General features: G+C 41.3%; 1 protein-coding gene across 2 annotated transcripts in view; it reads right to left on the reverse strand.

Annotated features, from left to right (window-relative positions):
* Positions 1-984: 984 nt before the first annotated feature.
* The window catches only part of NSF (N-ethylmaleimide-sensitive factor), a 183,386-nt gene continuing 161,879 nt past the window's right edge, over positions 985-22,491 (reverse strand). Inside the window, exons 18-21 of one of the 2 annotated variants that reach the window (XM_006833530.1) lie at positions 8,932-9,066; positions 7,737-7,850; positions 4,448-4,503; positions 985-1,377 (exon numbers count right to left, since the gene is read on the reverse strand). In XM_006833530.1, the coding sequence (XP_006833593.1) occupies positions 1,356-1,377; positions 4,448-4,503; positions 7,737-7,850; positions 8,932-9,066 (327 nt within the window). In that variant the 3' untranslated portion in view covers positions 985-1,355. The remainder of the gene's footprint in view (positions 1,378-4,447; positions 4,504-7,736; positions 7,851-8,931; positions 9,067-22,491) is intronic. The other variant, XM_006833531.1, reaches the window with a different exon arrangement.

Below are 22,491 nucleotides of genomic sequence, written 5' to 3' on the forward strand. Positions count from 1 at the left end.
CTGCCATGGGACAATGACAGAGCCACATCCAAATGCCACTAAGGCAGCAAGCCTTCCTGATGGTAGGCACCTTTGGGTGATTCTGAATTGTCCTCTCATTTTAAGCAGCAATGGGGAGAGAATGGCATGCTCTGTCTCTTCTCCAAATGAGCTACTTAAACTCCTTCTCACTCAGGCACAAGACAACCCTCAACAAGACCCACTGAGCTCTTCCTTTTGGCAGCAGCAGGTAGAAGGTAAGGAAAAAGTTAAAGACACTGGAATGAATAATAAAGGGCTGAGGGGATAAAGCTGGAAAGGGGCTGGCTTTTCTAGAGAATAGTGTTTTATTTAGATACAGCATGGTAAAGCTAGCTTCAAATAAAGAGGGTAAGTTCCAACTAAGCTGAGAAAAAAAAATGGTGATATTAATATATTACTAAGGAATTTACCCATTTAGTAGAGTTGGATACTGACTAATGTTGTTGTTAGGTGCCATCGAGTCGGTACCGACTCACAGCTACCTAAATGCACAGCAGAACGAAACACTGCCCAATCCTGGGCCAACCATGTAAATTACTTTGTTTTAATAAATCCTTTCTGTTCAGGGATATATATTTTGTCCATACATATCGTTCACCCATTTATTAACATCTCCCAAGTGGTAATGATCAGCATCTCTCTCACCACAGAGCACAATTCTCCATTCAGAAGATGTCACAGCCAACTAGCAACCCACCCACTGCTGTCAAATTGGTTCTGACTCATGGAGGCCCTAATCTAACTTTCTATGAAGAAAGAGCGCCTGATTGCAACTTGGGAAAATCTCTGAAAATAATGAAGAACAGTATCTTTGAAATCCCAAGTCCTGTTTCTTCAGGCAAGGATGATAACCAGTTTTCTGGGACAGCCTTTAGTATCAGCACAAGAAAGCCGTAAGAGAACCCCTTTAATGTATAGCTCTAATCAGTTCCTGGTATGCATGCCATGTCTTCATTCTAAGAGGTCTTGCAACATTCGTTACATTGGTTGTGAGATTCCCATTGGTGGTGGTGGTAAGTTCAAACTGTGTAGTGGTCACAAGTACAGTAAGCCTCTCACACTAAAAACCTGAGTAAGAAGGAATCAGCTTGCACAGAGAGGTAAGCACAGCATTCTAAAGCAAATCTGCACTTTCCACAAAACACTAGAGTATCTCAGTAAGCACAAGGAGGGGGCTTTGTTGCACTAAACATGCAGAGAGAGAGAGTACACACGAGTTGAAGGTAGAGAACATTTCACTTAGTTCAGTATCTTGCGTAGGATGAGTGAAGATCCCAGCTCATCTTCACTTTGGTCACTTCCCTTGGTCACTGTGTGTTGCAAACCATCCATTTTCAATCAATGACAAGGGGGCTACTGTAAAGGAAACACCCAAACACACACAAAATACAAATGAGCATCTGCGAAAAACTATTCATCACAAAATTACTAAAAGCTTCCTAACAGGTTTTCTACATCTTTCACTATGCATGTGCTATCCAATGAGCATTTCACAAAAGAAAGTTGTCACAGCTCCATGCATTGAAAAGCAGGTTTCAATGAATATGTACCATCGAGTTTTTTCCTGCATTGTGACAAGGAAGTTTTGCGAAGCAGGACAGGGAGAACAAATCAACAGTACAATCAACTTCCTTGCTTAGTCTCTCAGACCTGCAACACAGTGAAGAATTCTAGTAAGTGGAAACAAAATTGTCTAAGAAGGGCTGTTCATTCAAATATATATTCATGTATAGCAACTGTTAGGAACTGAATTGTGTTCCTCAAAAATATGTGTTGTAAATCTTAAATTCTAAGCCTGTTTCACAGTCCCATTTTGGAATGGGCTGTCTTTGTTATGTTAACGAGGTGGAATGAGGGTGTGTCTTGAGTTCACCTCTTTAGAGATATAAAAGAGATTAAACAGCAAGCGAGCAGAGGTGAGATGGGGAAAGACAGATGCCAAGACACATGGCGATCTTCAAAAACCCAAGAAGCAAAGCTGAAGAAACAAGGCCCTTCCTCCAAAGCTGAGAGGAACCCTTCCTGTAGAATCAGTGCTCTGTGTTCTAACTTCTAGATTCCTAAACTGAGAAAATAAATTTCTGTTTGCTAAAGCCATCCACTGTGGCATTTGTGTTAGAACAGTGCTAGGTAATTAACTAAGGTAGAATTTGGTACCAGAAGAGTGGGATGCTACTCTAACAGATACATAAATGGTGTATTTAAGGTGTCTTATAAAAAAAAAAAAGCCTACTGTGGCAGTATAGGATAAACACTCAACCTCAAGGTTGGTTTGAAATGCTAGGTTGGCAGTTCAAACTCACCAGCTGTTCCTCGGAAACCCTATGTTGTTGTGAAGTGTAGTCAAGTCGGTTCTGACCCATAACGACCCTGTATAGGGTTTCCGAGGAACAGCTGGTGAGCTTCAACCACTGGCCTTGCAGTTCAAATGGCTTTGCAGTCTGCTGCATTAACCCACAGCACCACACCAGGACACAGGGTTTCTATGAGTTGGAACTGACTTAATGACATTTAACAACAACAACACAGTAAAAGACTACACTGCCTTGAAGAGAATTCTGTTGGTTGAATTATGGGCACCAAAGGCAATTCTGAAAAGGGCTCAGAAGGAAGTGAGGAGAGCCACAAGAAAGTCTTAGAGAATATATATGGTACTAGGAACAGAATGTTGCTAGAAACGTGGATGTTAAATGTGGTTCTGGTGAAGCTTTAAGAAAAATGATGAATATGTTATTGGAACCATGGAAGAAGGGCTATGCTTTTTATTCAGTGGGGAAAAAAAAATGAAAAATTGAATTATGTGCACATGTTTACTGGAAGGTAGAACTTGTAAGTGATGAACTTGGATATCAGACTGATTTAAGATCTTAGAGGGGCTGTGTAGTTTTTCCTTGTGACTCAGGTTCACAAATGATGTGGCTGTAGTGTTCTGTTAAAGAGATAAAGCTTGTGACTGATCGATCTAAGCAACTACTACAGCAGAAAACCCATCAGCTTAGAGTGAAGAGGACAGAAAAAGGGCAAAAGGAAAGAACACTATCTGCCTCTTAGAATGCTACAGGCAGAAGAACAGGCCAAAGGAATTACATGTGTTGTCCACCAAGAAAAGAAAAGGACTATTTTGGGAGCAGCTTGGAGATCAGTAGAACTGTAGGAAAGAGCACGAGAAGCAGGACCTTCTTGGTTTCAAAGGGTGGGGTCATGTGGTCTCTGGATCTCAGTGTGGAACCGGAGCCTCCTAGGTTTCAAAAGACTCAGATCGTCACCATCTCAGTTCTGGAGTGCAAAGGCTGCCATTAACGTGTGCCAGGGGCACAAGGCAACTGCCCAAAGCTGAGGGAGCTGAGTTGCCATGCCCAAGGGGCAGAAGAGTGGGGCTAACAGATAGGGTCACCACTCAGATGGACTAGGAGAAGAGGGTCACCCAAAGCTGAAAGAGCAGAGGTCCCATTCCAGGGAGCCTGAAATATAGTTAAAGACCTGGGCTGAAGAGCCTCTACCCTGAATTCAGACTCTAGGCTAACATCTGGCATCTAGAAGGCAAGGCCATTGCCTTAATGGTCCCAGAGAACAGATGATTAATTATTTCCAGTCTTGAGAGCTAACATGGTTTGTTCTTCTGGGTCTTGGACTTATTTGGTGCCCGTTCTCCTCTTTTTCTTTCTAATTTATCCCATTTGCAGTGGAAATGTCTATCTTGTGCCTTACCCACCTCTGCAGTTTGAAAAGAGAGAAACTGTAGTATAGAGTTCACAGGTTCACAGATGAAGAGGAACTTTGCCCTAGGATAGAATGTGTCTGTAGTCTCACCCATATTTGATTCAGATAATATAGAATATGAGATTTCAGATTTGGGAACTGATTTAAGACTTTTCTGATGATGTGATGGGGCATATGTGCTTTGCATGTGGGAAAGACATGGAGTTTGGGAGACCAAAGGAGATTGTGTGTAAACCCCCCCACTCCCAAATATGCATTGCAAATCATAACTGCTAAACCGGTGGTTATAATCCCATTTGGGAATGGGTTGTCTTTGTTATGTTAATGAGACAAGATGAACATAGGGCGTGTCCTAAGTCAATCACTTTAGAGATATAAAAGAGATTAAACAGCAAGTGAGCAGAGGAGAGACAGGGTAAGACCAATGCCAAGACACAGGAAGATGTTGAAGGCACCAGGAATCAGAAGCTGAAGAGACAGGACCTTCCTCCATAGCTGACAGAGAAAAACCTTCCCCTAGAGTTGGTGCTCAGAATTCTAGCCGCCTAAATTGTGAGAAAATAAATATCTGTTTGCTAAAGTCATCCTCTTGTGGTATTTCTGTTACACCAGCACTAGATAACTAAGACAACTAGAGAACAACACTTAGAAAATTTAACAGAGCAGAAGGTTTGGCTGCTGCTTGTTAAATGTAGCATCTACTTACACTCCTTCTTTTCTTAGGAGGGCCAAGAACTTCCTCACACGGTATTCAGGATCCATCTAAATATATCAGAAGAAGTTAAGAAGGCAGGGTAATGGTACTACTAAAAACTATGCATATATTTCACACCAAGGAAACACTTTGTTTCGTACTTTAGACTTCCACTGGTGCTGTGCTGACTCTCATAGAAAAGCCTTCCTGCTCCTGGACCAGTGTTCTGATACACACCAGAGTAGATGACCTCATTGTAGAGAAGTAAAGGAGAGTTCCTCATACAGAATCACTGGGCTCTGGGTGCACTCGGCCCAGCAGCTCATTCCCAGACTCCGCAGTAGAGTGCTCCCCCAGGTGGCCCTGGGATGAGGAAGCACAGCATGCCTCTAAGGTACCAGTGAGCCCAACCTGGAGACCATTTGTGGAGGTTCAAAGAAGAGCCAATGCATAAGACTTAGCTTATTAACTGTGTGAGCAACAATTTCACTTTTCTTGGTGTCAGTCTCCTTTGCATAGTTTCTGCTTTGCAATGAATGAAAAATATTAAGCGGAAACTAAAAGAACAAAACCAAACAACTCAAAGAATGGGGTTGACCACCCTGAAGGAATCTCTGGGTAACTGGAACCATTTAAGTCCCCGAGAGCACTGCCTTGAGTCTCAGAAAAGATGGCGGGCCAGGAAAGAGTGTGTTTGACTCTGGCGAGGTTCTGGTGATCAATTCCTTATGGATATTCATTTTCTGTTCATAGTTACACTAAAAATTTGTTTAAAGCCATTTTCTTTTCATTGGTCCACCAGAAATGTGAAGTTATCTAGAGAATGATCATGAGAAACATCTTTTAATTCCTTGCGATCCATTTTTATTGTAAGAAACACACCTAACTTTTCAGAACTGTTCCAGCAGGAGTGTGTTTTCCAGGCGGGAACTCCCAGCCCTCCAGGAGGAGCGCTCAGGTGCTTGCGCAGCTGTGCTCACCATGCGGCTGGACTCCCCCCTCCAAACCATTTTTTTTTTTTAAAAAGACAATTCTTCTATCTCAGAAAAAAAACATTGAACAGAAGTTTCAAATGTGTCAAAGTTAAGAGGTCAGACTACAAAGGACTAAGAAAAAGTGTGACTAGCTAACAAAAGAGACAGTTTTCCACTTTGGGAATAGAATTACATACGAATCAATTGTCAAGTTCTTGGGAGAAAATGGAACCGGCTGCAGCTCAGTTGTAGTCAGTACTTGCAGATCTTTGCCCATTAAATATATTTAATATGTGTGAGCAACGACTTACTGACTTGCCTGTAGCTATGGAATTAAGTCAAGAGAAAGGGAGGAAAAAAGTAATCTAGATAAATGACTTTATTCCCTCAGGTGACATCTAGTCAGAGCAGATCCGCAGCACTGTGCAAGTTTTAACAGAATTGTGTATAGTGAACAGAGAGGTAACACGACTTCTATTCTGCTCAACCACATGCCTCTTCACTTAGGCTGGCTCTCTCAGAGGCAGATCTAAAGAGAATTCACTCAGCTGCACAAAATCCATTTGACATGAAGGGGTTCAAACTCAGAGGCCTATAAAGTGTCAGTCGCTGAAGATTAGGCCCAAGTGCACACTCTTACGTCTACCCCACATACATAAGAGGCATTCACTTGATCACTGACCTGAAGGCATCAAAGGAAGGGGAAGGGACGGAAGATGGAGAGAAAACCCCACAGTTTCTTCTATGCAATTATTGAAAAAAAAAGTGCTGAAACTTAAAAAAAATTAAGACTAGAGCTGACTAGCTAACAGATTTATCTTCTTTCAAGGAAAGACCCAATCCACCTGTATGTACACCTTTATTGGAAACAATCGTAAGCAAAGTCATTAATCTGTAACTTTAATTTATTGTTCATATTGTTAAGTAAATATATTGATTTAAGAACAGTCTACAAGCTATAAAAATAATAACTAATAATGAAGGCACTTTTACAGTAAGGGTATAACAACACTAGTTAATTCTCACACTTACCTTAAAATAAGAGAGATGAGAACTACCTGACTGGTTTAAGTTTATAAGGTTCCCTTGGTTTAAAATCCCACCTGACCTTCCTATATCCAAATGTACAACTGTGAATGTGAACCTAAGACTTCTTGTAAACCCCAAAATTCTATTTTAAGGTACATTCATGAGCAAGGATAAAAAAGCATTCACTTCATGTTCACAGTTTCAGACTTACCTGAAACTTAAACTTCACCTCTGCCACTTCCTGCTCATAGTGATTGAACAGCAGGATAGATCAGCTTCTAACGCAGCCAGGTCTCCACCTTGGACCTGGGATGGGTTCATTCACTCATTCAACAGAAGTTTACTGATGACCCTACTCAGGTTCTGTCCAGGGGCTGTGCATTCAATAGTGAGTGACAGCCAAGGTCCCTGACCTCAGAGAGCTTGGTAGAGATACATTAGCTATTGAACTACAGTGCCAGATAAGGACGTGAAAGCCCATGACAGGTGGAGTTCCAAGAAGAGAAAAGATAAGTTGCCAGTAGATCTGAGATAGTCCCATAGAATTTTCATCAGTCTTTGCTCCAGCAGCAGCCTGGGGTTCAGTTGTCTGTGGGATCCTGAATGCTTCAACTCTATAGTAGTTTGCATGATATTTCTATAAGTCCAGTCAGGGGAAAATATATAGAGCAAGGATCTCTGATGGAGCTGAGAGAGTTAGGCATTGGGCTGCTAATTTTAAGGTCAGTAGTTCAAACCCACCAGTCGCTCCTTGGGAGAAAGATAAATGGTACCTGCTTCTATAAAGATGTATAGTATCAGAAACACTACATAGTGTAACTATAAGCGCTACGGCCGTGGGTTCGTAGAGCTCAATTACTTTGTCCCAGGCCCCTTTTGCTATATAAATATGTAGGAGATAACTTACTGACCTCTGATGTACAAAAATGTCCTATTCCATTGCTAATTGGGTATGTGACCTTAGACAATTCATGGACAACCTGTGGGACATTTGGTACACCCATCTGTAAAGTGAGGGAGGCAGATTGTCCTTTGAGGTCCTTTCTAAGTGTCCATCTAGTGACTCCCTAAATTAAAACTAAAAGGAACTTAATCATCTTTTCTTCTATTTCTGAAATTTTAGTAGGTGGAAAGAAAAATACCAATGTTATTGTTTGATCACAGATTTACTAATACCATGTGAGTTTAGGGATAATATAAGGCAATTATAATTTAAATGAACCAAAACCCTAACTAAAGGAAGTAAGAAAGCCTCCTGGTATCTAAGTCTGAGTCACATGGAGAAGGAAGCATCTTACCTGTAGGGACATCTCGATCAACATCAGTAACTTCTTGATTCCTATCCAGACATCCTTCCCTTTGACTCGCTGTGCAATTGTGATGCGTTCCTTTTCCTTAAAGCTGCCCAAAAGCTACAAAAACAGGAAGAATGAAAGCACTTTTATAGTAAAGAGTATCAACATTAGCTCATTCTCTTACTTAATCATAAAAGAACAAAGAACTGTCTGACTAATTTAAGTTGTTATGTTTTTCTCATATTTTAAATACAACCTGATCTTTCTTCCTACAGCTAACAGATACAACTGTGAACGTGAAAACTGGTATTCTAAACCCTGTTTTCCTAAGGACCTCCAGTATAACTTAGAGATGCATTTACTGTGTGTGTGTGTGTGAAACAGCTCCAACCCATAATAAATAGCAGCTAAAATTTTTAACATTCCTTCCTAGGTACAATCTGTATGTGTCAAAGCAAACTCAATTTAATTCTTTTACTCAACCCCTGTACAAAAGCTGCTCAAACAGAGAACCTGGAGACATCTATCATGTAGACAATTTCCATTTTGCTGGGAGTCACCTATGGGTTTTGATTTAAGAATCCTTACAACTCTACTTCTGCTGAACAATTTACTTGATATTATTTTCAACTGGCTTCACTAAGTCATTTGTGTACACTGATACAATCGAAAGTTTAGTGTAGGAGATAGCCTTAGAAAAGAAAAAAATTGGCATCCTCAAAAAAAAAAAAAAAATTTCTATATTATAAAATTATTAGTAAAGGCGTTCCTTTTATTTCTACAGATTTCTTGAAGCTTCTAAGGTTTTGATCATGCTTCCAATTCATTAAATGAAAGGAAATATGCTGAAAGCCACTATAAATGGCTGATTTTTCTGTACAGTGATTAACTTCTATCTCTCTCCCAATCCAAGTTTCTAGTCTGTGTAATCTATGAGCATTACTCATGCTGAGCATCAGAGTAATTCATTCCTGGCAGGTTTTATGCTGTCTACACCCAGGAATGGGAAATGAATTCACTGTCATGTACATTCATCTCCTCTCCCTCTCATTTTTAGAATAATACCCCAGGTCCCAGGTTCTAAATTAATCCAGACACCAAACACCAGGTGCCTGTACCTGTGCCAACCCTTAGTCTTCTTTCCAACCTCACCGTCTCTTTCAGAGAAACTCTGCACAGCCCACCGACTTGGTCTCACCTCCAAGGCCTCCAATAGCTGCTCTCCTGTGGCAATGTTGGGCACGTGGATGGTGGTGCTGAACGCGTTCAGCATTTCCATCTCCTGAAGGACATCTTTGCGGCTAGTGGTCCCAATGATAAGAAGCTTGCGGCCCTGGTCATGGGGAGAAAATGTGTGTGAAAATGTCCAGGAAAAAAATTATACTTAAGAAACCAGAATATGTCTGAACAAAATGTGTAAACTCCATCCATTTAAACTGCAGAGATGCCAATGATCAGGCAAAAGAAAAGGAAAATTTCAAAACTTTCCATATGAAAATCTTAAAGAGGTACCAGTTCTTTTCTTCTCATTCACATCAATAAAGCAATGGGTCAGTACATCAGGTAGCTACAAAAACCAAATAGAAAGATGCAGAAGTGTATGTTTCTAATTCATTTCTCACAGCTAATATGTGTATGGTGGGAACTGGGGGAAATGTAATGAATGAATAGAAAGTCTCTGTATCACCCACTTAGCAGAGTTTTATTACGCTTTTTATAGACGGGGGTTGTTGTTGTTGCTAAGTGCCGTGGAGTCACTTCTGACTCATAGTGACCCTGTATAGTGTTTCTGAGTCTGTAATCTTTATGGGAGCAGGAAGCCTCATCTCTGTTCCGATGGGGTCATAATAATAGTTTACTTTTATGTAGCACTCAACTGTGAAAGACTCAGTGTGTGGGTGAAAGACAAACTGTCTCCTTTCATATTTTAAAGTTCCATTTTAAACTACAAAACATATAGAAAATGTTTAAAAATAGGATACCAGGGGTATGTCACTATTCACAACTTTTTTTTCCATTGCCAATTCTTGAATTCTTAATGTATTTTTATAATGGCACAATCATTTAATAGCTCTACTGGTCTTCACAAAATCGTTTTCATACTTTGTGCCACGGCTGGCAGCATTTTGCACTGTGACATTCCTATACACACATAAGCATTTTATCCAAATACAAATATTTGCTTAAAGAGTAAATGTCTACACAAAGGTAAAATGGACAATGTAGGTTATTTTTCTTCTTGGATCATTTTTGCTGCCTAGTAAACTGTAATGACGTGTCAGTATGTTACTGATCTATAGAGCACCCTGTGAACTGTGAGGTATTGCAGCTTCCTGTGAGAGGGAGCTAACATGCAAACCTGAATATTTTCAGTGTTTTTGGTGTGTTTTTTTAGCTGCCATGGATGGGTTAAGCTAAAAAATTTCACTATTCAAAGACCCTAGAAACATTTTTATAATAAAATTAAAAAAAAAATCTTTGAATAAGTCTCAGATATTTCCTATTATTTCCTTATTAGAGTACTATTGAATATACAAAGCTAAAGTAAATACTGAAGTAAAGCTACTTTTGTTATGAAATTATGGATTAAACCAGTTCTTTAAAAAAAAAAATTCTACCAGGTAACTGCTCATTTACTTTACATTCCAATTTTAATAATTCAAGATTGCCATTAAATACTTCTAATTCACTTGAATTATCATGGTAATAAGACAGTTATAAATCTTATATATTCTTGTTTTTATATAACAAGGTTACACTACTATTTGTAGGTTTTGGTCTAAGTTTTAAATATTCATTGATTTCTTGTTCCGGAAGAAGAGAATTTATTAGTAACCTTGCACATGCCTCTTTCCTTTATTCTTCTAATAACCTTCTCCGGTTAAATCTACATTCAGTATTTATCATGACGTGGAAATCTCAGGGACGTACTGTCAGTATAGTTCCTTTCTGAGACAACACTTGGTTTTCACTAGAGTTATTCATTGTCCCCACCCCTTTTCCTCTACTTACTGTACCAAATACCATTCACAGGTTTACCCCCAAAAGACCATCACCACAAATCTCCTTTGAACATGTTAAACACAACTGCCCCATTGGGCTGGTTTTCTAGCTCTCCGAAGTTCTTTGTCTTTTACAGGATGCAGTCTAACCACTTTTCTATCGCTCATTTTAGCAGAAAGTTTTTGAGTTTTCCTTTTCAGACAGGTTTCCTCCCTGCGAAGATTCTGGCTTTCACTCATTTTACAGTAACAGATAGACTTCCACTTGTCTTATTGGCACCTACCACCACGGCACCTCTCCAGATCAATCTCTTACTTGGTTTTTATTATAAAACCGAGAATCCAGCACTAGTATGATCTCCATGTTACTAATGGAGACACTGAGTCTCACCAGTAGACCAGATGCTGTTTGTTACACTGTTTGTAATTCAAGGTGGCCCTATGAGTTACAGAGTAGAACTGTGCTCCACAGTGTTTTCAATGTCGGAAATTTCAAGAAGCAGATCACCAGGACTTTCTTTAGAGGCATCTCTTGGTGAACTTGAACCTCCAACCTGTCAGTTAGCAGTCAGGAGCATTAACTGTTTACACCACCCTGGGACTCCACTGAGTCACAAAGGTAAGTGATTTGTTTAAGGTCAAACAAAGGAGCCAGGACTGGAAACCAGAATCAAAATCTAAAATCCTATACTGTTTCCCTTCACGAAGAGAAACACATTAAAATATGTTTACTTTGGAAATGGAAAAAAAGTCCATTTTAAATTAATGCAATTAAGATTTATGATATATACCTACTGCATTGGTAAGCCTTTACCATAACCATTAAACCTACTCACAAATCTTAGAAAAATGTGACAATAAAATAAACATGTTAGCAGCAAAAGATTTTCAGAAATTATCAGATGCCAGAAGAATTTCCATTTGGGTTTTGGAAGTATTAGACATTTATTGTCCACACGGCAGGCTAGCCTTAAACCTTACTGTTTCTGGCCGTCTGCTATGCCAGGGTTATGATTATGACCATGACATCATAATCAAAGGTATATCAAAGAAACAAAGTTGATAGAATTAGCCATTGGCATATCAGATGACTGTGCAAAGATAATGAAATAGAAGTATAGCCATGAAGTACATATACAGATGAAGGAATAAGCATGATTAAGAAATCAACTAGCTAAAAGTCTAACACATATCAGCAAACATTTACCAGTCTCCTAGATGACTATGGAGTGGACCTTGTTAGAGATGCAGGAGACATGCTGCTGTTGCTGTTGCTTGGTGCCATCAAGTTGGCCCTGAATCATAGCATTCCCTTGCACTGCTCAGTCCGGCATCATCCTCATAATTGTTATGTTTGAGCCCACTGTTGTTACCACTTTGTTAATCCATCTTGTAGGGGGTCTTCCTCTTTTCTGCTGACCCTCCACTTTACCAAGCATGATGTCCTTCTCCATGAACTGACCCCTCCTGATGCAAAGAATAAGAGACATCCTTGCCTCCAAGGACCATTCCTGCTATACTTCTTCCAAGACAGATTTGTTTATTCTTCTGGCAGTGCATGGTACTCTAAATATTTTTCACCAATACAATAACTCAAATGCATTGATTCTTCTACAGTCTTCCTTATTCATTGTCCAACTTTTACATATAGATGAGGAACTGAAAATTGCAGGTGCACCTCAGTCCTCAAAGTGACATCCTTATTTGAATTATGGTCAGCAAAATTTTACCTGCATGTGATATTAATGATGTTGTTAGATGCTTTCTGCATTCTGTTGGGTCACCTTTCTTTGGAATGGACACAAGTATGGTAGCTGTCTTCCAAATTTCTTGGCATAAATGAATGAGTGCCTCCAGTGCTGTTTCAGTTTGTTGAAACATTTCAGTTGGTATTCCATGAATTCCTGAAGTCTTCTTGTGTTTTGCCAATGCCTTTGGTGCAGCTTGGACTTCTTCCTCCAGTAACCACCAGTTCCTGATCACATTGGACTCCCCCCCACCCCCCACCAAAGTTGTCTTATTTGAATCATCACTATTGTTGTGCCCTGTTGGTGTAAGACTCTATCTCTAGTAGGTGGGAACTTCTTAGCATCTAGCCCTCTGGAGACTCAGCAGAGAGTTTTGTGGTCTCTGGCTTGCTCTGAAGTTACTGGCACCCTGGCGCATTACTTGAGGTTGTGGCTCTCTCCAAGGACTCTTTGTCCTGGGCATTATTTGAGGTGGTAGACCTCTCGAGGGGCTCTTGGTCCGCACACGAATCATTTTGCTCCACTTTCTTATTAAACCTGTGATAATGGCCAAATACGGTTGGCCTTTTAGCTTTCTTAGGCAATTTTTGGGTGGCAGAAGCTTTGGGAGGGGCTTTTCTCCTCATACTTGGCATATGGGATCTTTCCAACCCCTGTGGTTATCTTTGGCACTTAACAGTACACCTCTGGATTTGGGACAGGTGGCCTTCCTCTTGCTCTCTGCAGTGCTTGTGGTTGGTTGTCCATCATCTGTGGTTGGAGCCTGTGGTTTCTTAGTCATCTTCACCATGTTGAAGCCTTTCTCAGGGGCCCATACGGTGTCTTTTGAAATAGTTGAACAATTTGATTCCTGTGTATTCCAATCACTAGTAATTATCAATACATCTTGGCTGCATACTTGGTCATTTTCAGACTGAAGAAGTTGGTAGAATTCTTCAATTTCATCATCACTGACTTTAGTGGTTGCTGCATAATTTTGAATAACAGTGGTATTAACTGGTCTTCCTTGTGACACCATCCTATCACAGACAGCATTCTACTTCAAGATCTTCCGATGCTCTTTTTGATGACGAATGCGCGGCCATTCCTCTTTAATTTGCTGTTTCTGGCACAGTAAATCCTATGGCCACTCATCTGATTAAAAATGGCCAACAACAGTCCATTTCAGCTCACTAATGCCTAGGATAAGGAGCTCTTGTAGTGTAGTGGTTACTAGTTGGGCTGCTAACCTCAAGGTCAGCAGTTCAAAACTACCCCAAACCAGGAGAGGCAATACAAACTAAACCCATAGGCAAAAACACAAATAAAAATAGAAACAAACAAACTAAATACCATGGGGTGTGGATATATTTTAAGAAAGAAGATAAAAACATCTACTCTAACAAGAAAGTGGTGCTTTTACACCCTAAGTATTTTAGACACTAAATTCTGGTGGCAAATTGAGGTGTACAGCCCTGAAGACTAATAGATACTAAAGGCCACACCGGCTGGCCACACAGTCTACGCCTAAAGGGAACCACTGCTTCTCCTATTGCTTTGGAGTCAAACTCACTCCTGGTGTTCCTCTCTCTCAGGGCCCTAGAAGAAGGCCACTGAGGAAGAAACAGCTTCTTACTCATCTCCCTGAACTGGACTTTTGAAAGCACTGCCATTTTCCTAGTGAAACTTTCTCTTCCATTAACTGTGATTATGCTCTTCAGAGTGTTGAAAGACTGGGAAATGCAGAGCAACTTATAATGAAGACGCTAATTTATGTTTTGCTTGTCTTCTTGTTTAACAAGGCTGCAAACACTGCTGAGAGGTCCTGACCCAGGCAAGTTCAGGCCCTGGCTTGTAAGGCATCACCTTCAAGAAAACACGAAAAACATTAACAAATAATTAAATTGTGCTGGGCCATTTTGTATATTAATTAGTGGTAATTCTCATGAGGAAGCTTTATCATGAAATAAGAAAGAAAGAAAACAGCTTTGAATGCATTTTTAAAAAAATAAATTACATTGGATAACATTTTGGGGAAAGCTGCCAGTAGTAAAATGGGGCTGTGCCAGCTTTAAAAATAAAAGTTGAGTTCAACTCAAAAAAAGAATTTTCATGGTGGCTACAATTCTTTAGTCCACAGTGCCTAAACATGCCCCTTATAGAAAGAATTAAAGTAGTGTGTACATTTATTTTGGGGAGACAGTGCTCCCAGCATACTTTCTGTGAAGATTTCCTGGTCCTCATGCTCTGAAGCAGGGGTGGGGAACAGATACAGGCTGTATGTTAGTGCTGCTCTAAGTGCTGTGGAGTCAGCTCGGCTCATAGCAATCCTCTATAAGGTTTCCAAGTTGCGGCTGGTGAGTTTGAACCGCTGACCTTGTGGTTCAAATAGACCTTGCAGAGTTCAATGCTTTATCCCACAGAGCTAATGTTGTTGTTAAGTGCCGTTGAGTTGGTTCCAGCCCACAGCGACCCTGTATAGGGTTTCTGAGGAGCAGCTGGTGAGCTTGAACCGCCAACTTTGCAGTTCAAACAGCTTTGCAGTCTGGCGCATTAACCCACAGCGCCACACCAGGATTAGGTGTGAGTTAAATAAATGTTTGACCAAATGTAACAGGCTAATTTTTAAGTTGATAATTTTGTATAGCCCATGAATCATGTTATGAATTTTGGCAGGAAAAAGGTTTTCCACTCCTGCTCTAAAAAAAAAGTTTAAATAAAATGGCTATCTGCCCTCTGGGTAATAATAAACATTATTGCAAGGTTAAGTATTCCTTACCTAATTCTTACCACCAAAGAAAGCAACATTACCATGAAAAAAGCAAGGCTCAGGCAGGTGTTGATTTAAAAAAAAAAAAACTCAAAAAAACAAAAACACTTCTTTACATGATGAAGACTAAACAAGCACTTAGAGGTATTTAAGCCTTTTACTACACTAAAGGCTAAACTAGATTAATCCACAGACTTTCATAGGTTTTGCCCAATGATTGGCTCCAATAAACTGATTTGTAACAAAAGCCTCCAAATAAAAAAGCCATCAGTATAAGGTTGCAGTGAAATGTTAGAACTGATTCCAACCTGTGGACAAGAGAAAGTCAGCTATGCAGCAAAGATGCTTAGCCAGAGTGATACCCCTTTGGTAAGAAGAATTAGCTGTGAGCATTTGGAAACCCTGAAGTGGAGTTAAAACTGAGTGTAAAACTGCAGCTCAAAACTGGGAGCCTCAAAGTTTGTTTTCTGATGGTTAGAATTTGAGCTTTTTGTGAACGAGAAACAATTTGGGATATTAAGAATTTGTGGACATGTAAGTAGAAGAGTAAAAAAGACATCAGTCTATCTTTACCAGGAATTTAATTTGTCCAGCTACTTACAGAATTAGAACATTTGGTTTCCACATTTGACAGTGATTAAAATTTAGCTGGAAGGAGCAAACAAATATTCAGGGACCAATACTAAAGATGTGCTAGTCCTGGTAAGCACTCGACTGCTAACCACAAGGTTAGCAGTTCAAACCCACCAGGGGAGAAAGAAGCTCCATGGGAGAAAGATGAGGCTTTCTTCTCCCGTAAAGATTGCAGCCTCAGAACTCCTATACAGGGTTTCTCAGTTAGAGCTGACTCCATGGCACTTTATAACAACTACTACTAAGTAACACATCAGCAAAAGTGAACTAATAGCTGAGGGGACACAGAACATGGGGACAGTTTCACTGGAGCAGGGTTCTCTAGGAAGAGTCCTGTTGGAGAGACACTGATGAGAAGGGGCAGGCTCTAATACTACTAATTCCCTCGTGGGTGGTGGAAGCAGCTAAGCCCAGAACACTAAGAGCTGAATAGGAAGCCTTTTGGGAGAGATGGGGAGCGGGCAGCGAATAAAGGAAGACTCAGAATACTAAACTAAGGGAGATTTCATATGAAAAGCAATAGGAAACCAAAGCAGGTTCTTGAGGAGGAAGAACAGTGATGAAGAGGAAGATGACCCGGCAGCTCCATGGAGGTGGGTTTAGTGGACTGTGGGAAGCTACTGTACTGATGAGAGCCAGATTCTAAGAGCAATCGTGCCCACAAAGGGGGCTGTACCTTTAAATCAACACCTCACAGATATGTGGTCCTTTTCAATGCAAGTCCAGGACTGGTAGAAAGCAATGGAGGGAGACGACTCCATCTATAGCTGTGTGTTTTGACGTAAATTATTTAACTTATCAGCGCCTGTCTTCTCCTCAATCATTAAAATCTACCAGTGAGAGTGGTGGCTGTTGCTGTTATGTGCTGTCAGGAAGTCAGTCGTAACATCAGGTCATGTGATTAAAGCAATGTGACACCTGAGAAGTCTTCTCTTCCCAGCAACACAAGATTGTTGTTGAGTGCCATCAAGTCAGTTCAACTCAGCAACCCCATATAGGGTTTCCAAGGAGTGGCTGGTGACTTTGAACCACCAACTTTTCGGTTCAAACTAACCTTGCAGTCCAGTGCTTTGTCCCATAGTGCCACAACAACACAGGTTATTGACAGTCAGTGACACAGAGAAGTGCAGTCCCTTTGAGGCTCAGGAATCACTCGGTGTTAAGAAGGGGAGAACTCCAAGCCTTAGCCTAACTAGGGTTATTTAATGGCTGGGAAGCTCACAGCTAGACATCAAACACTGCCTTGGAGACTTGGAGGTGGGTGAGGAGAGACCTCAGCTAGAGGCAGTGACTTCGGAGGCAGGAACTGGTTCAGAGTCAGTGGGTGAAGAGATGTTTCCTTGGGTGGAGGGTGCTTTTATCCCACCATTTATCCTGACTCCCTTCTTGAAATGGGAATAATGCCTCCGATTTTTATTTAGTTTGTATTATTCAACACATAAAGAGATGAGACTTTTGAGAAACAAGTCTACCTACTATGTTGTTGTTGTCACGTGCCATCGAGTCAATCTGACTCACAGTGACCCTGTATAGGCTTTCCTAGGAGTGGCTAGTGGATATGAACCGCTGGCCTTGTAGTTACCAGTCCAATGCTTACCCTAGAATGCTCCACCAGGACTCCACCTACCATAGCACTGTACCACTTTACTCCTGCATTCACTTGCTCAGTCTGATTCTTGTTTCCAGCCTGCTGGCTACCTGGGGAGTACAACTATGTTCTAGTCATCTATGTCCTGTGAGCACAGCATGCCTGCTACACAGAAGACACCCTTTCTTCCCTTATCTAGACACGTGGTTCTCTGCTCTCAGCCAATGCTTTGCTTTGACTCTCACCTTTTCCTAAGGTCTACTCAAGCCCCATCACACTGGATCCCTGTGCATGCCCCACCCCACCCCACCCCACCCCATTCACACACTCTGCATTCTTCATCTCCCTTTCTCTTGCTCCCCGCCCCAAATGGATCACCTTTAAAAGCACACTGTTGTTGTTAAGTGCTGTCTGGTAGATTCTGACCCATAGCAACCCTGTATAGGGTTTCCAAGGAGCAGCTGGTGAACTTGAACCACCAACCTTGTAGTTCAAATGGCTTTGCAGTCTGCAGTCTGACGTATTAGCCCACAGCGCCACATTTACTTATTTCTTGTTGGCCTTCCCTTCATGAGTACAGGACTCTGATCTGTTTGGCTTTATTGATGGATCCAGTGCTAGCATAGTACCTTACACATGTTGTTTTGTTAAGTGCCACTGAGTCAATTCCGACTCACAGTGACCCTGTATAAGGTTTCTGAAGAGCAGTTGGTAGGTTTGAACTGCTGGCCTTGTGGTTAAAAGTCCATTGCGTATCCTACAGCACCACACCAGGACTCCTTACATATCGTGAGAAGTTAATGAGTTCTGAATGAACCCTGATAATCCCAGTGTAGTTTTCAAAGGTAGCGGATCATTCCTTCACTGTTACACTGTTACTGTTAAGTGTCATCCAGTGGATTCCGACTCACAGAGACCCTGTATAGCGTTTCTGAGGAACAGCTGGTGGGTTTGAACTGCCAACCTTGTGGTTTGCACTCCAGTGCTTATCCCATAGTACCACACCTATAAGTAGTCCAAACACTGTCTCCTGGGCCACGTATACCAAGTGTTCAACAAAAAAAACCATTAACTGCTGTCGAGTTGGTACTGACTCATAGTGACCCTGTATAGGGTTTCCAAAGAGCAGCAGGTGAGCTTGAACCACAGACATTGCAGTTCAAACCGACCTGCAGTCCAGCACATTAACCCATAGCACCACACCAGGATTCCAACAGGAAAATGTTGTTGTTGTTAAATGCGTTGGTTCCGACCCATAGCTACCCTGTGTAAGGTTTCTGAGGAGTGGGTGGTGAGCTTGAATCACCAACCGTACAGTCCAGCGCATTAACCCACAGCGCCACACCAGGGCTCCAACAGGAAAATGTTGTACCTAGTGACCCTGACTATAGGGTTTCCAAGGAGCAGCTGGTGAGTTTGAACCTCTGACCTTGAGGTTCAAAGCGACTGCAGTCTAGATCATTAACCCATAGTGCCACACAGTGCCACCTACAATTTCAGAGTCTACACCTCTGAGCCCCTAGAGCTGAATGCCATTATAGCAACAATTTTCAAAGACAAGAGTGTAGAATGAATGGAATGTATACTTCATTTGCAATATAAGTAGCTGCCAATGGCTGTCATAGCAGCTCTTTCTTTTAGTTCATCTGCTGACTGGATAATCCTGAATTCTCCAGCACAGGAGAGATAAGATTCATTAGAAGCCAAAAAACAAGGGTAAATTTGGAGGACCATTAAAAACATCCAGGAGACTGGGAGGTGAAAAGAGGGGGGTCTCTGAATGTCTTGAATGCATTGCTGATTTCTCATGCTTAAATGTCTACAACAACTTCTTTTTTTTTTTTTTGTAGTTAAATGTTTAAGTTGAATACCAAAGGAAGGATGTTTCAAATAAATCATGCCACAACTAGGCAGACAACTACTCTTAAACTCCATTAGTTTCTACCCTGGAGCAAATTCTTAGTCTGTGTCTTTGCAACCATCCTCTTGGTGCAGCTAGCAGGCCAGAGACAATAAGGAGGGGGGAATTCAGCAGGCAGACTGGATATGAAGTGAGAAAGCCAACTCCAGATCATTTAAAATAATTACTAGGCAAGCAAGACCACTTTGTCAGATAAGAGAACATTTTAGCAACAATTTATGAAAAAGACACTGATTTTACACTCACAGCAGTTCTTAAAGATGATCTGGTTGTTTTGCTTAGTTTTTTGGTCACTTTGTAGTTTAGATGAGAAGCCGGAGTAAGAGGTGAGGTGGCCTGAGTCTCTGTATCCAGTGGGGGCACAGAAACTAGAGCTTAGGCCTCAATGATATTTCCACTAGGCTTTGCTCTCTACAGTTCTTATTACATTATGTCCTTTCTCATGATGCGTATCAGTAATTGTTGTTAAGTGTCCTCTAGTTGATTACCATGCATAGCAAACTTGTATAGGGTTTCCTAGGCTTTTCAAAATCTTTGCAGGAGTAGAAAGCCTCATCTTCTCCCATGGAATGGCTGGTGGGCTTGAATCACTGACTTTCTGGTTTGTAGTCCTGTGCTTATCCTACAAAGCCACCAATCTCCCCATGTATCCCCATATATCAGCAATGGCTGATCTTTTACTTAGGTAGCCATGTTGTTGTTGTTAAGTGCCGTCAAGTCATCCAGTCATCTCCGACCCATAGCGACCCTGTCTAGGGTTTCCGAGGAGCGGCTGGTGAGCTTGAACCATCAATCTCAGTTCAACAACTTTGCAGTCCAGCACATTAACCCACAGAGCCACATCAGAACTTCTCGGTGGCTATATCACCTGGAAAGAATGACCTCTGAGCTCTTAGGTTGTTGTTGATGTTGTTGTTAAATGCTATTGAGTCGGTTCCGACCCATAGCGACCCTGTACAGGGTTTCCAAGGGTGTAAATCTTTACACCCTTGGAGTAGAAAGCCTCATCTTTCTCCCGCGGAGCGGCTGGTAGTTTCGAACCGCTGACCTTAATGTTCGCAGCCCGATTCGTAACCACTACGCTACCAGAGCTCTTAGGTAGTGGTGGTTATATATGCCACAGAGGACCCTGTGTAGGGTTTCCAAGGCTGTAGATCTTTGTGGGAGCAGAAAGCAGGAGTAAAAGTCAAATAAATTCAGAAAATAAAGTTGTACTGACCTTGCCACTTAGTGCCAAAAAAGAATTTTCTGTAGAAGGTTCTCATTAGAAACGTAATAAAATGATTACAGATCAATTAGCAAATCCAAACTTCCCAAGCTTGTATCTAAAGTAGATTTACTGGACCTCTTTCAGCTTTGAGGTTGATACACTCTAGATGCAGGTCCCTGTGTTCTAACAGGCATATTTTCTCCTGAATTCAATTTCTACCTCTGTGATTTGTGAACAAAACATTCCTCTTTTTATAGATACTTTCCAGAGTCTTCTACCAGTTTGCGATTATCTCTTTTGTTCAAATATCTGCAAAACTTGTGTTCTCTCAAACCTGGCTTCGTTAACCCTATACACGCCAGTTTACTGCTTTGAGCTGAATCCTTTCAGAACTGGATTCGTTTTGTAGAGTAATAGCATCTTGTTGGAAGCACTGGCCTGTGTACCACGGTGTTGGTGGTTCTAGCCTATCAGCTGCTCTACAGGAGAAAGATGAGGGTTTCTGCTCCTTAAGGATTTTGTACCTTGGAAACTGGGAGTTGGAACCCACTCAACAGCATTTAACAACAATATCAACATCTCACATATTGGGGCTCAATTAGCTAAACAATCTGAACATAGCCAAGAACCATAAATTAATAAGCAAAACAGCCTCTAACGTCTAGCACACATAGAACAAAATAAAGTGAGGCTCTTTCAGATAACTTTACTTAGATATTTTTGTTGCTAAGTGCCTTTGAGTCAGTTCTGACTCATTGCATCCCTGTATAGGGTTTCCAAGGGAGCAGTTGGTGGGTATGAAATGCCAACCTTGTGCTTAGCAGTATGATAACTACAGCACCACACCAGGACTCCAGGTAGGCCTGATTTAGCCATTAGGAACAGAAATCCCATAAAAATGTTCTACTTTCTTTGAAAACCAGGAGGAGAAAAATGAAGTTTTAAGTTGAAGAAGACATTTTTTTATATAATCACCAATTGTCTGTCAGTTTGTCCTACTGTGGTAGTTGTGTGTTCCGGTTATGCTTAAAGCTATGCCATCGGTAATTTAAATACCAGCAGGGTCACTCATGGCAGATATGTTGCTGCAGAGCTTCCAGACTAAGAAAGATTAGAAAGAAGGAGAGGCGGACCATTTCTGAATGTTTGTTGCTGTTAAGTGCCATCGAGTCGGTTCTGACTCATAGTGAACCTGTATAGGGTTTCTGAGGTGTGGCTGGTGAGCTTGAACAGCCAACTTTGTGGTTCAAACTGACCTTGTGGTCTGGTGCATTATCCTGCAGCACCACACCAGGACTCCTGAATGTTTTAGCCACTGAAAAGTCTCTAAGTAGCAGAGAAACACTGCCAGATAGCACCAGAGTATTGAAACACGATGAACAGCACCAGAACATTATCATATATAGTGCCGGAAGATGAGCCTCTCAGGTTGGGAGGCACTCAACATATGACTGGGAAAAAGCTGCCTCCTCAAAGTACAACTGACCATGATAGTGGTAAATGGAATAAAACTTTCAAGACCTTCATTTGCTGACGGGGCACAACTAAAAATGAGGAGAAACAACTGTGTTATTGTTGTAGTTAGGTGCCATCGAGTCAGTACCAGCTCCTAGAAACCTTATGCACAGCAGAATGAAACACTGCCCGACCCAGGGCCAACCTCACTACTGTTGCCACGCTTGAGTCCATCGATGCTGCCACTTGGCCCATCTATCTCGCTGGAAGTCTTCCTTTTTTTCTCTGACCCTCCACCCTACCAAACATGATATCCTTCTCCAGCGACTGGTCCCTCCTGACAATATGTCCCAAGTATGAAAGACGAAGTTTGGCCATCCTGGCTTTCCAAGAAGCACTCAGGCTGTACTTCTTCCAACACAGATCTGTTGGTTCTTTTGGCAGCCCATGAC

Source organism: Chrysochloris asiatica, unplaced genomic scaffold (genome assembly GCF_000296735.1).
Source record: "Chrysochloris asiatica unplaced genomic scaffold, ChrAsi1.0 scaffold00007, whole genome shotgun sequence".
Lineage (NCBI taxonomy): Eukaryota > Metazoa > Chordata > Mammalia > Afrosoricida > Chrysochloridae > Chrysochloris > Chrysochloris asiatica.